The 14,812-nt window shown below is 34.0% G+C and overlaps 1 protein-coding gene across 3 annotated transcripts in view; it reads right to left on the bottom strand.

Moving 5' to 3' along the window:
* The window catches only part of DPH6 (diphthamine biosynthesis 6), a 194,332-nt gene that overhangs the window by 138,446 nt on the left and 41,074 nt on the right, over positions 1-14,812 (bottom strand). For all 3 annotated transcript variants that reach the window (XM_079308103.1, XM_079308104.1, XM_079308105.1), the window contains exons 4-5: positions 13,925-13,998; positions 11,719-11,837 (exon numbers count right to left, since the gene is read on the bottom strand). In XM_079308103.1, coding sequence (XP_079164229.1) covers positions 11,719-11,837; positions 13,925-13,998 — 193 coding nt within the window. The remainder of the gene's footprint in view (positions 1-11,718; positions 11,838-13,924; positions 13,999-14,812) is intronic.

The raw sequence follows: 14,812 nt of genomic DNA, 5'->3' as shown, positions 1-14,812 counted from the left end.
TCCCCAACTGAACTACATCCATTAATTTATTGTGAGCTGCCAAGAGAGCAAGTGGGGCTTTATTTCCTTGAGATAGACAAGTACATTATGACAGAAGCACCTCAAAAATTTTTGATAATGCTGTTTTTAACAGTGCTCAGTAAAAAGAAAAAAAGTGCTTTCACCTCCAGTTTTGTAGTCTAGTTTGACTGTAAAAACAGTAAGTGATTGCACAAATGGTATAATCACTTCAAAGTAATTTCTACCCCATCTGTAATTCCTGATAAATCCACTGACAGGAGCAGAACTCCTTCCTGCAGATATCAACAATGATTGCAGAATGCTCTTATGCACAACCACAAGACAAGTGTAGAGAACTACAGCAATGTCAAGAGATTGGGGCAGAAATTTACGCCTTTGTTCTGTGGTGAAAAAAAGAACACTACTATAAGGCATTTCACTACTATTGAGTTATGCAAAGGAACCATATTTTTAAATGGTTCACTTTGTATATATGTATTGGTGTAGCATGAAGCCCTCACCTGAGGGGCAACTACCTGATATTACTTGCATTTATCAAGACCATTAGAAATCCAAGTTACATTGTCATGGAATTACATTCAGCTAAAAAAATCCACATCCTCAAGCCTATGTGGCTAACAAGAACATGTTTTATACTTGTTCAGAATTTTAAAATCATCTTGATTCTTAAGAAAGTATTTTTAAAAAAATATATTTTCATTTCTTAGTAAAATTTCAAATAAATAAAAATAAATCATAACTACCGGTTTTAAGAAATTGTGGTATATAAAGGTCTTCTAAAAGCTATACAGAACCACACTCAAACCCATAACATATTAATGCATTGTAAAAGAATCACTACCACACACACATCAATAAAGTATGAGCCAACCACTATCTGTTGATAATATACGGGGGAAAAAAACTCCAGCCTTTTTTAAATAATCAATCCTACAATTCAAAAACTTAAATCTTGTTACTCAGTGACTTATTTCATGAAATAAAGTTTAAGAATATCTCCAAAATTAATATTATAATATTTTTCTTGAAATATCATATTTATGGAATTAGGATAGGCTTTTGGAGAAAAACAAGAATAAATTTTGAAGTTATAGGAATATGAAGTTCCCTTTTTTTCTTGAGAAGTAATATTCAGAAGAGTAGTAAGTGCCATCACTGTGAATGCCAGGGACTAAGACTTAACTTTGATGATGTAGGGCTATATAATATGCAAGAAAGTTTCTGGAAGATACTAATCAGCTGTTCACCCAGAGTAGAATTATTTAGAATTTTGAATAAGAAAAGAAGCAATGAAAGTCTTTGGCTTTCTGGAACCAAAACTAGTTTATTAGTTCTTAATCTCTTTATCATAAAGAAAACAGGGTTATTAATAAGATGATACCACCTGTAAGGTAAAGAAATACATATAGAAAGCAAAAGAGTATAAAGGATAAAGCAATCACCCATCTCAGAACTGGAACAAAAAAAACAGGACTAATTTTGAAGGTAAATTCTGTAGAAGATGTTACACTCCCTAAAGCATATCCCTGGGATGCCATCTCATAAAACAAAGAAATTCCTCCAAACGAAACCCCCCCTCCCTTACCAAAAACCCTGTTATCTCTTAGGATTTCTATTGGCTCTTAAAGTCACAAATTAATTGGTTCTTTTCTCACTTAAGAGTTTTAAGATAATTGGTTAGTTTGTAAGTTGTAGTTTTTATTGGTAAGAAACTCAATCCTCTGGAAACCTATATAAAGTGTTTTGTTATCTGATATAATTAGACTGTTGCTAGCATCTCCCTTCGAGGACAATAAAGTTATCCTTGGAACTTTGCTGAACAGTCTCAAGCCTTTGTTCTTCGCTAGTGAGTAGCTGAGGGCTCTGCATCTGGGGTTCAGAAGTACCTGGACTCAGGGCTGCAGACCCTGGGGTTGGAAAACACCCAACCCTAAAAATAGCTGCAAAATTCTTCTATTTTAAATGTGTAATTTTTTTTTTTCCCTAAGTAAACAATACAAAATCAGCGATTTTCAGAAGGAGGGTCAGGCACTATTCTTACACAGTACAAATACAGGACAATGTTTCCAATAACACAGGAAAAACCTGTACACAACAGCATTAGCTGGCAACATAGGCTAACTATGTAGGAATGCAGGAATGTGTTATAACCTTCACCAACTAGAAGTGCACATGCCACACAGATATTCTTGAACTGTAAATCTATATCTTAAGTTGCCTTGAGGTAAATTATTCCTCTTGTCATATTTAGTTCTCATTTCTATGAAGAGCTGTGAAGTGAAATTTTTGTCTGGTAGCATAACTTAACAGGTTCATTCTTAACTTCCTCAAAACTTTCACACATGAAAGGCTGTGTTAACAATTGTGGCCTGGATGGATTCCTTGGATTTCCTTTCACAAAAAAAAAAAAAAAAAAAGATTGTAAAAACTGCTTAATTTTCATATAAAAGTAATGAAAAGAAGAAAATATTGGGTATTACTGCACGTCTAAAAAATTTAGGATGAATATATTTCTATTTTATTGTATAAAAGAGGAAAGTTCATGTGACTTCATTATGTACCTACTTTTTTTTTTTTTTTTGTAAGCGATAATTTATCCAGTGTGGGAATTATACGGGGATGGAACCTGCAGACATACTGTAGATATAGTAACTGTTTCCCAGCTAAGTGATACTAAGTGATAAAGTTATAAGACATTAATCTGAAAGTGGTTCTATCATATGTTTCTAATATAGTTTAATTGGGATCTCAGTTTATCTTCCTTCTTGAACCTTCTTCAAGTATGTTTTAAACTAGGTTAGTCCGATGTCATAAAATTTTAGAATTCTGAGAGGTAAAAGGATCTAAATCTTTGTATTGAATAATATTATTTGTAATCTCTTTAGATTTATTTAAAACATCAAAAATGTTTGTGTTCCAGTTAAATCAAGGATTCAAAGCAATTTAGCAATGCCATTTACAGAACAGAATCCTCAATAAAACTTTGAAGAAATTTTGTACTGTTTTATCAGATATCAAGGCCATATTTCCAATCAGATTCCTTTACAAAATCAGAGAACCACAAAATGGGTCAGGCTGGAAGGGACTGCAGTGGGTCATTTGCTCCCTGCTCATGGTTCTTGAATATCTCCAGTGAGAGAGATTCCACAACCTCTATGCACAATTTGTTTCAGTGCTTGGTCACTCACACAGTAAAGAAGTTCTTCCTCATGTTCAGGTGCAACTTTCTATGACTCAGTTTCTGCCTATAATCTCTTATCCTATTTCTCGGTACCACTGAGAAGAGCCTGGATCCATTCTCTTTCTCTCCCCACCTCAGATACTGATATATTGAGATGAGTTATTCATCTCAGCCATCTCTTCTTGAGGCTGACCAGGCTCAGTTCCATCAGCCTTTCCTTGTAAAAGAGCTGCTCCACACCCTTAGTCATTTTTGCAGTCCTTCACTGGACCTGTTCCAGGAGCTCCCTGTCTCTCTTGTCCTGAGGAGCCCAGAACTGGACACAGCACTCCAGGTGAGGCTCACCAGGGCTGAGTAGAGAGGCAGGATCACCTCCCTCAACCTGCTGGCCATGCTCTTCCTAATTCAGCAAATCTAATAATTGGCTTTCTTGCCCACAAGGACACACTTCTGGCTCAGGGACAGTTTGTTGTCCATCAGCACCCCCAGGTCCTTCTCCACAGAGCTGCTTCCCAGCAGCTCAGCCCCAGGCTATGCTGGTCCATGGGATATTCCTGCCCACAGGATCCTGCATTTGCCCTTGTAGAATTTCAGAAGGTCCTTCACTAAAATGTTGGTAGTTTGAAAACAATTGTGGAAGAATTGCATAATTGCTGAATAACAGCATTAAACTACTTTTAATCAAATGCAGCAAATGGTTCATTTAAAGTACTGTCTGAGTCAACTTCTTAGGACTTTTAATGGATCTAAAGAATTTAAATCAAAAGTTATTAAAGTTTCAGTTCATACAGGCACATATATACGGCTCTCCTGATATAATTTTTTTTGTAGAATATTTTAAGAGCATTGTTTGCATATTAATCTATTTAATTCAAATTGTTCAATCAAACACCACATGAATACAAATGTGTGTTAATAAAAAAAATGTGCTTCTTTGTCCCTGTTACAGAATTCTTGTATTTCATGCTTTGAACAGTTCTAATTTTAATAAGCTTTGTAGAAAATAATTGAAATTTCATTCAGTGGAAGAGAAAGAGGTGTGGTACAAGTGGTAAAATCTGTGTCATTTTCATTAAATCCAACCCCATGCAGACAAGTGATAAACCTTTAAAAAGTCACAAACCCCAAATGGATCAACAGAGGCTTCTGACAGGCAAGATCAATACATCAGCTGCAAAAGGGTAAAAGGTCAGAGCAGAAATAAAGGATCAGACTAAGACAAGAAGTCCTGCAAAACTTCAACTCGGAGTGACCTGAAAAGCAAACAGCTATGGCTCTAACTACACAGATATGCCTTTAAAGGTTTGGGTTTATGTGTCTTGTTTCAGCATGGAAGTCTGTATAGTAAATGGGCATCTAGAAATTGTATCAAACATTAAAGAGCAGCAAGTAATATTCTAGTATGAAAAATATACCACATGCACCTCTTTATTTTCATATTAGTTTATTTCTGCTTTTGACATCTCTTACTAAGGTCTTTTTTTCCCACTATTTTTCAAATCCAAGTTCTCACTATTCTTCTGTCTTTTTCACTATAGCCCATACTTCCTCTTCTGTTTCACTTTAACTGTCTAATAGTGCATTCTTAGCCTGCTACTTCCATTTAAATTTTCCTTTAGATGATGTGATCTCCCCAAGCTGCTAAGTGATCTTTCCACTCTTAAGCCATCTCTCTCCTACTTGTCTGACTGTGACATTTCCTTAACAAGCACTCAATAATGTCAGCTTTCAACTATTTTTCTGTTTTCACGTTCCCTTACTCTTCCATCTAACTCCTGTTATCTGTTATGACAACAACCCTCCCATTTCCCAAAGTACAGGCCCAGAGTTAGTGAAGAAGGAATCATATTTCTCTTAACTTGTTTCTAAACTGACTAATGCAAAATCTCATTCCTTCTTTTTCTGCAACACACTTTATTTTCAAACATTTTTTTCTACATTATATATGCACTAAAATCTCTTTCTGAAACCTCATCTTACACTGGTAACAAAGTATCTGTCATTCAGATACAAGCATCAAGGCAAGCACCATTCTAAATGCAAAGATTATATTCTCATCTTATTTTCCTAAACTTTCAATTGTGAATCAAACTTTTTCTTTACTATAAGTCCATTCCTAGGTCTCTTTTCTCTTACTCATCTCTTTTGCATCACATCTTAAATCCCAAGGTATTTTTTTTTTTACTTCCAGTCTCGCATACAATTTCCATTTATCTGTGTTGATGGAATAAAATGGCTTCTCTGTTTTTATAACTATTCTTAAGTCTTTTCATGCAATGTCTGGTGAACATGCATTTTTTTAATCATAAAATATATGAATTATGGAGATAACTGGGATGGTAGACAAATATACTGGGCAACAAGTTTAGAGCAACTCTAAAGGGCCAACTAAGTTTCAGAAGATTTGTTTGAAAATTCAGTGGCAACACCATATGCTAGCTAGGAAACAAGATTTAGAAAAGGAGAAAGGCTAACAAGAACACCTTTCCCAAAGTGCATAATAGCTAATTTATCAAATTTATCAAATTTATCAAATTTATTATCTGAAAAAAGATTAAAACTAAAATTAATTAAATGTGATCATATGTGTATACAAGAAAATACTTCAACACTGCACAAGGATATTTTTTCTAATAAAAGTTTAAGGCTAGTTTTAGAATATATTACCCCTAACAGAATAGACAAGCATTAAAATTTGGCAAAACTTGAAAATATTATCAATAATTTTATCTTTTACTACAAATTATGATAAACAGAATAAAAAAAAAACATGCTAAGTATTCAAAAAGTAGATGTGGCACTTTGCAATATGATTTAGTGGTTATAGTGCTATTCAGTTGAAGGTGGGCTTTGATGACCTGGGAGTTCTTTTCCAGCCTTAATGGTTCTGTGATTCTAAGTGTTTTTCATATTCATAAAACAGAATGTTATCAAGACTGTCGTAGATTCCACTACAGCTCCAGTAGGAAGGAAAAAAGAAGTTGAATGATCACCTGTTAACAAGCTGAACTAGCTAAGAATAATGTCAATGTTTAATTTACTTAGCAATAAGCAAGTAAGCAATCCTTACTATACAATATGTAAGAAACCAACTGGGATCTCATATTGATTTCATTACAAAATGTTGTTCAGTTCCTTCTGTTATGTTTGTGAATGGTCGGAGAATTATTAAAAAATATTTGGAGGAAGCAAGTATCTTCCCCTGTGATGATAAGGTCCTTCAATTTCCTCAAAATTACTTTAAAATTGCTCAGTACTAAAAACTATAGTCACATTTTCAAAGAACACTATTCCTCTCCATTACACAGATGATGTGCTCAGACAAAACTCCCAACCATAAATTTTACTTTAGTATATGATCTGCCATTGCAGCCAATCTAATTTAGTAGCAAGTTTTCTATTGAGAGTTCTGTCCCTCCATGCAGATGTGGTTTCTACAGAGCAAATTCCCTGCACTCACAAAAAAAGCAGATCACTTATATACAGCCATAAAATCACTGGAGCCTTTACAGGGGCAGAAGCAAGCACAGACTTGTGGTTTGGAAGAGTCAGCTGGAAGTGGGATAGAAAGATTGAACTTTAGGCAACTTTTACTATCAGTTTATCTGTATACTAAATTACACCCCTAGGAGCTTAACCTGGAACTGTGTGGCACTAGGTCTTTTTAATGTAGTTCTTTAGAAGTAAATCTTACCTCTGTGAAAACTAATGGGAGTACGGTTATCAATTTCAGTCAGTCAGGATTCACTTCTGTACACTAGAGGCATACAAATAAACAGTAACATAGACACCTAGGTCTCTGGGTTTAAATAATAGATTTATTATCCTAAGAAGCAATATTCTGTCTTTTTCAATTAAAAACTCATATACAAAAACATGCACAAGCCTCAACTATCAAGATAGTAGATTCCATGACTAACAGGAATATACCAATTTTCTAGATCATGGGAAGCAACGAACAATATCTTCTCACACCAAAGGAGGTTCAAGTTAAATACACTTACTAGTGTACTACATTTTAGTGAAGGAACTTAGGATTTCCTGACAAACAGGATATAGCAATGGCTCCCTAAGGACTCATTACCCCATTGGGAAATAGCGTGGGTAACTACAGCCTATAGCACTTCAAAATTTAGTTTTCTACGCACGCTGTGATTTTAACTCTACCCCTGGCTGGGAATGTGGAATGTCTATAAGCAACTGGACCTACAAGATAAAAAATGTAGTCATGAAATAAATGAGCTCCACTGTAGGTGTAGAAGAAGAGATTATAGGTAACCTTGGCCCTGGTAAGTCACAGTTGTACCAATCACCAAGGAGGAAAAGCCTTGCCCTTAAACAGGTTGCAGCTGTGACTAATAAAGATAAGTGTGATAAAAGGGATGGGTTGGGTGGTCAAGAGGATCTTGGAGGCAGGGGGCCTGGAGGAGGAAGACCTGGAGGAGGTAGAGGCACCCTGAGAAAGAAGGAATGATCCAGAGGGACACAAAGAATAACAAAACAAGGAGGAGAGTTGCTGCAGTAAAAGATCTGCTGTGAGCTCAGTCTGGGTCTGATGGAGTCAGAGCTGCTGGAGCCTGAGGCATGGCTGAGCTGGCTGAAAATTGTGTTCAGAGTCTGCAAACCAACACTGGCAGCCACAGTCCAGCAGGAAACAGCCACACTCAGAGTCTGCAGCTGGACCCTACAGTAGGAGCTTGCTGTAGTCAGTCAGGATGGCTAAGCTGTAAAGAATAATAAACCAGGATCCCTTTCATGTTGTTGAACGAGAGTTTGGGTCTTGGCTCATCTCTATCCCTAACAGGAGGTCTGCTGTAACATTCCACTTCATATGTAGGCTGATCACCCCTGATTCAAAGTTTTTATTATTGCTCAACAGTTGAACAATACTATGGTATAATTTCTTTCCTGTGGTCCAAAGAGCTGCTAGAAGTTAGAAACATAATTTAATAAGTTTTCTGTTTCAATTATCCGATCTCATAAAAATAATGTGGTTTTTTTCAGGCATTTAATTAAATAATTAAGGATTTGTTTACTATATAACCAAGCTGGGAAGAAGCTGCAATGTATAAATCAAATAAATGCATATTAATCCCCTCAAAGATAGGAATCTGAGTTTATACTCTGATTTTTGACTGAAACATTGAAGAAGCAATGCCAAACAAACCCCATTCCTCAAGTATATTCTCATGAGAAATGAAGTTTTTCACCTCTTAAAAATTATAGAGGTGCTTAAGTTTTAGTGTTAATACTTAACAAGGCGTAGGTATAGATAACTATATAAGTAAACTGAAATTAAATAAACTTGAACATTTACTAAGGATCATACTGTAAGGAACTCAAAGATTCCTTCCAAATGTAACCCTTCTCCTTCCATCACTTCCATGTATGTACTACACCTTATATACTGCACTGGAAACAATATGCTTTAGAATGAGGCACAGTTAAGACTAATATGTAAAGTTACCAAGATTTAGAGTCGAATCTGTTATATACATATTCTGCAAGTTAATTAGTATTTGTTAATCTGTAAAACAGAACCAAAAAAGAAATGAGATCAAAAATGTATCTTCTTATTGTGTTATTACACAATTGTTTCACAATAATTTCTATTATACAGTGCTATATTACAATGTATCACATGAGCAATGGATATTACTGGAATTTCAGGCACACAGATGTTAAAAACAATCAGTAATAGCTTCCATTTTAGCTGTTACTGAGTAACCTTATCCTGAATTTCTGTATTTCCACGGAAGAGGAGTATATTTCAAAGATAAAAGTATGATGTATCGTACAGGCATCTTTAGCAGCAAGAAAATGGCACTGAAGATAAATATTCTGAAGTAGCTTTTATACATATATATAGTGCTCAGGTTTGCTGCTATCTCATGGAATGTTTTTCTCTCATCATTAAAGCTTCTGAAATACATTTTAAAGGAAAGAAAGCTGATCTACTTATAGATCAACAGAAGGCATGTGAAAAAGGTTGCTAACAATACCTTTTTTTGCATAAAAGTGAGAGCAATTGGCATCCCATCTGGAAAACTACACTACTCTGAGATAGCAAACTCTTGCCACTGGCAAAGTTTATGGTATTAATTTGTAATGGTGGATTTAGGGAAATGTACTAAAGTAATGCTCATTTACTTGCATAATTATGTGTTTTCTACATAAAACGACAGGCTTTTACCTTGTCAATACCAGCACAGAGTTAATGGAAAACAGGACAAGGCGGGTGTGTGAGTATGCCAGTGCTGATGAATGTCAAGCTCAGGTTACAGGTTTGCTCCTTGCATTAACAACTGTACAACGTACCACCTAATGCATTACCCTTCAGACTCTGAAATCTGTTATTTTAAATATTTTCATTGCAGTTTAGCTTTGATTATTAATCTTAAAGGCAAAAAGTTAAACTGTATCTTATCTTCTTTGCCACTTGATATGTTAAACAGCCTTCATACCTTAAATCCACTTTAATAAGGCATGCAATTATTAAAGCATTACAGAATGGCCCCAGAGCACAAAAGCTCCATTAAATTTGCTTACATCTAATTACATCTGCCTGAGGCAGGTGAGAAATTGACTCTGATAAGATCTTTCTTTTACCTGTAGCCAAAAAAATAAAAAGGAAAAATAACTCGGAGTGATTTTCTATCTAATTGCTATCTACAAGTATTTATGGTATTCGCTCTTCCAATGAATAGCCCACAAAGCACTCTTTGTGCACTAACCAGTGCATTTTAAGTTTTTTTAAGAAGGTAGAATACAAAAGACAAGCTTATCTTGCTTCAGGCATGACAGGTCATCAATGATGTCTATTTGGGAAACAGTTTTATCTATTATTTGAATCATATATTTTCTTTAAAAAATAATTTTGACATAAAAAACAGGTTACATATGCTTTGTGGTGTTTATTTTCTTCTTCATGCCAGTATAAGCAATGAATACATCCTCTTTCATGGAAATATAAATATAAAAACATACTTTACATGGCCTGAAAAACAATTATTTTAGAAACTTTTCTTTTTCTTACTCCAATTTAAATCCAAGTCTTTTGTACTAGAAAACATGGCATTCAATTCCTATATATTTGTAACAGATCTCCCAAAAAATCAGGAAAATGCTAACGAATTACATTGCTTGTTACTTGGAAATGAATGAGGGCATGTGGCATTTCTAATCATCCTAATCCTTCTCTTAGCCCTAGCAGATCCTACAGAACAATAGAGCAAGACCAACATAGTATCAATGTAAAAACTAGTTAGAAACTATATCACATAAAGAGAAGTAAACAAAATTTTTAAAATTAATTAATTTGAAAAAATTTAATCCATCCAATCTAAAGGGATTATAATTCAAATCATGGTTAACAATGAAGGAGAAATTACTTTATCATAAAGCATTATTTGAGAGAAATATCTTATCATAAAAAATATTTGATAATTATTTGATAAAATAATTTTCAAATATTAGTTATTTAATGAGAAAGTAAACCAGCCCAGGTAAACCAGCCACTGGCAAACCAAACCACTGGACTTCTAACAAAAGGCTTTGCAACACTATTTTCCAAATATAGATCTTTAACTACTAATGCCCCTTGTATGATACAAACCACTGTTTGCTACAATGGACGACAGATGTCATAAAAGGGTTTATAGTCAACCCCAAAAGAAAAGGTCCTTTGGTCACATTTTATGCTTAAAAACTCATTTGCTAATCTGAAATCGAAAACTGCAGAGAGGCCTGAAATGAATATATTGTATTATTAACACGTTTCACATGTGTTCCTTAGGATTTTCGAGCACATCTTTCCATAAGACATCTTGTAAAACTTTATTTGACCTTACCTTTACATTCAAGCAATAAACAGGTTACTTTTCATATTGGTTTGCTTGAAATTTAATAACTTCATTTTATATAGCTGATAATGAAAAGATGTTGATTTTCTGGTATGTCAAACAACTATAATTTAAATTAAAAAAATTAGAGGCAATGATGAATTATTTCTGTTTGCTCTTATGATTTACCGATTCCAAGTCTGCTGTTACACAAAATATTTTGGCCTTATAATTATATCATGTTTGATATTAACTTGATGTATTTCTATTAAAACTTTCACAGTTGCTTTATAATATTGTCTAGTCACCAGCCTGTATCATCTATAAATGACAATACTGTGAACTACTGAATTATACATGCATCTTTACTGCAAATCAAAACCAAACTAGAACAAAAAAAAAAAAAAAAAAAAAAAAAAAGAGGAATTAATAACTATTTTAGGAAGTTCTGCTTTCCAGCTTTTCCACTTTTTTCTCCTTTAAGAATGAATTGCATCCTGTTAAATTAATTATTCAGACATCACAACTGGTATTGAGTAATTTTTTATCATTTTCTTGATATTAACATTTTATATCCTGAAATATGCAAAAAATCGTCTGTTCTCCTCTGTTATGCTCAGGATTTGTCCACAGGAAATTTCAGTAGACAATATTGCTCAGAATCTGAATACATACCAAAAGCTGCTACTTTTATGATTATGGCTTGAATGTTAGATGATATCATTTCTTTAAGCAGTATTTCCTGGTTCCTATGCCAGAGGTAAGCTAAAGGCTGAAGATTAAGCCTTCTGCACCTGAAAAACAAACAAAAAAGCTGGATAAAGCCAAGTATTATGCTTTTACACAGTATTATTAATGTAAAATTAATGAAAATTTATTTCTTTTCCTACCCTGTAATAATTTTTTTTCTCTAATTTCAATTAAAACACTTTACTATTCATATATTTTATTATAAACATGAAGTCTAATATACATTTAAAAAAAAGAAAGAAATTGTTCTGACCATAATTCTTCTACATAAGATGCAACTCACTGAGGTAAACAGATCTGCACTGAAATGTAAGCAAAGCCATAACAAAATGTGCTCCTAAACCTTTTGGGACACAAAGCAATTAGCACCTTAGGAAGTCATCACTTTTGTGAACACATCTAAGGACAAAGTTCCTGCTCTGTGATAAATGTGGAACATGTCAGTAGTACAATATGCTGAATTTGTAGCTGTGATTTGGATCAACACCCAAGGAAAATAATAATTCAGGAAAAAAATATATAGCTTGTGATGCAAATTAACTTGTTAATGTAAGGTTAATAAATGGTTCTAATGCATATCATATATATGTATCAAATATATAAATTTGATACACAGCATTTGATTGTTTATTGCTTTAGATAATCAGTAATTTGCATAATTGATAGGTAACGTTTCTGTAAATTGTCAAGAACCATCAGCTGGTGATTAAATGTGCAAAGCCTAGCTCTGAAAAACTTTAGCATTTAGCTATGGGACTAGTTCAGAGCACTTAAGATTTACATTTATTTGTGAATTATCATGTTTTTTCTCATATGTGGTCTTTCTCACAAATATGGGCATTCCTCCAAATGTTAGATCCACTAGTATTATTGTCAAGACTATATAGTTAAATATTTAATGTTGACATGTAAATGCATAGTTAGCACCCATATCTGACTGGTTTTCTCATTTTCTCTTTGATATGCTTTAACAGAGCACTAAGTTTTGTAATAGAACTATTTAGCAGCTCTGAATGTGAAGTAGTTACTTAGGTGTCTAACTTCAGCTAAAAATTTAGCTGAATTAACTGGGATGGTTCATATCCCACCTTATTGCAAGAGGTAAATCTACAGATCAATGTAAAATAATTACTACTGAGCAACCTTGGAAATAATCATGCCTGTTTGATATACTGTGATTTCCTGTCAATCTTTTAGCTTTGGTAAAAATGTAAAACTCACAATCAACAAAAGCAATCTTTTTTTATCCTACTAACAGAGGCAATGATTAAAATGTTTAAGAACAGAGGAAAAGAAAAAGGAGTTATTTCTGACTGCAGTTTATCTATGTAAACTACAAAGAAAACAAATGTGCTCTGTAACTTGCTGACGTGAGCTGAGTTGGCATAGCATTAATTTTACCATCCTTACAATTCATAGAGGATTCCAGATAGTTGCTTTCATCATCAACAAATAATTAATGAACTCATGAAACTATAATTAATTTTTAACACAAGGTGGTTTTGCATTTCATGAGACATATACAGTGAAAATCATTTTCAGATCAAATAGTGGCCTACATAACAGACACAACCATCATTACATAATGCTCTTTTTAATTAACACTCTTAAAAGAATCACAGTTTAAATAGACTTCTGTGCACAACAGAAATGACAAAAGGAAGATCCTGATTAATAGTAACAAATTTTAGATTAAGGGAAGTTGTGCACAGAAAGAGTCTCTTGTATCTAATTCCTGATAACTCACAGGATGTTCCTCCATATCAAAACGCTGGTGAAAAACAGAGGAACTTGACCACAACACTGTAGTCATTGGAACTGAGTGAGCTTCCTGTTGAAATCAAAGAACTGAACTATTTTCATACAAAACTGAGTATTTTCAACAGATGAAGACAGATCTGAAGAGCAATCAAAAACTGGTATAGTCTCTACTAGATTTTTACTAATGACCACATGGTTTCAGGGGAGAAAAAAAGGAAGAAAAATAAAAGAAAAAAAGAAATACCTATATCAATGAATAAAAAGCATTTGGTATCACAGAACATGAGAAATCAGGCAACTGTCTCTGCTTTATATTTGAGCTAGTAAACAGATGAATCCATAAACTGAAAAAAGATTAGTGTTTTCTTACACATCTTCCACTCGAACTCTCTGGTAGTCAGAAAGAATGGCTCCCACAGATACACCCTCTATTCCTTCTTTCTCCTGAAAAAAAGGCATGGAATATCAGTGACAGCAGTATATAATGATTTAAACTGCAGAGATTTGGCATCTCTACTTGCAGAATCAACCAAGATTTTTTTTTTCCTGTGCCCAGTACACACATCAGAATAGGCTGGAATGCAGTTCTTCCACAGAGGAGAGCAGCTTAGCTGACCTACCACATGGCTATTACTCTAAAGCAGTCCATTTGACTCAAGTACCATTGTAGAGAAGAAATAACAAAGGTAACTGACAATGTCAGACATAACAGATTATCCTAAAGTTTTCCAGATATCCTGAAAACTCCTTCCAGATTTTCCCTGTAAGTGAGATGTTAGTAATTCCACCTACAAATAATTATCAGCAACATGCATTATACAATTAACTGAAATGTTAGCATTTTCCATGGTATGCAGCACAAGAGTGTGTGAGATTACTCTTTTTATCTGAACACCAGAACAAGAAAAGTAATGGGAAACTTATTCAGCATCACCTTTTAAAAATTCTGCTTTAAAAAAGGGTTTTCAAGATACATTTTCTTTGTTTCATTTAAATTACTAAGCCAACAAACAGCACTTTACTTTTTCCTGTAAACCCACTGAGAATACAACATTTTGAAATGCACATAGTTCCAGTATTTTGTGTGATCTTGGATTTTTAAATTACTTGAGTCTCAGTCAACACGCTGAAGTTTCTTTTTCTAAATTTTGCTCTATCTAGACTTTAGTAAAAGTTTTTTTCCTCTTTTAATCAAGGTCAATCATAACTACACAGCATGATTTACTTTCTGGACCTGTTCCCAAATCCTGTGAAGTTT

Source organism: Erithacus rubecula (assembly GCF_903797595.1).
Source record: "Erithacus rubecula genome assembly, chromosome: 6".
Classification (NCBI taxonomy): Eukaryota; Metazoa; Chordata; class Aves; order Passeriformes; family Muscicapidae; genus Erithacus; species Erithacus rubecula.
The sequence above is the reverse complement of the archived record's forward strand: the minus strand, read 5'-3'. Positions and strand labels throughout refer to the sequence as shown.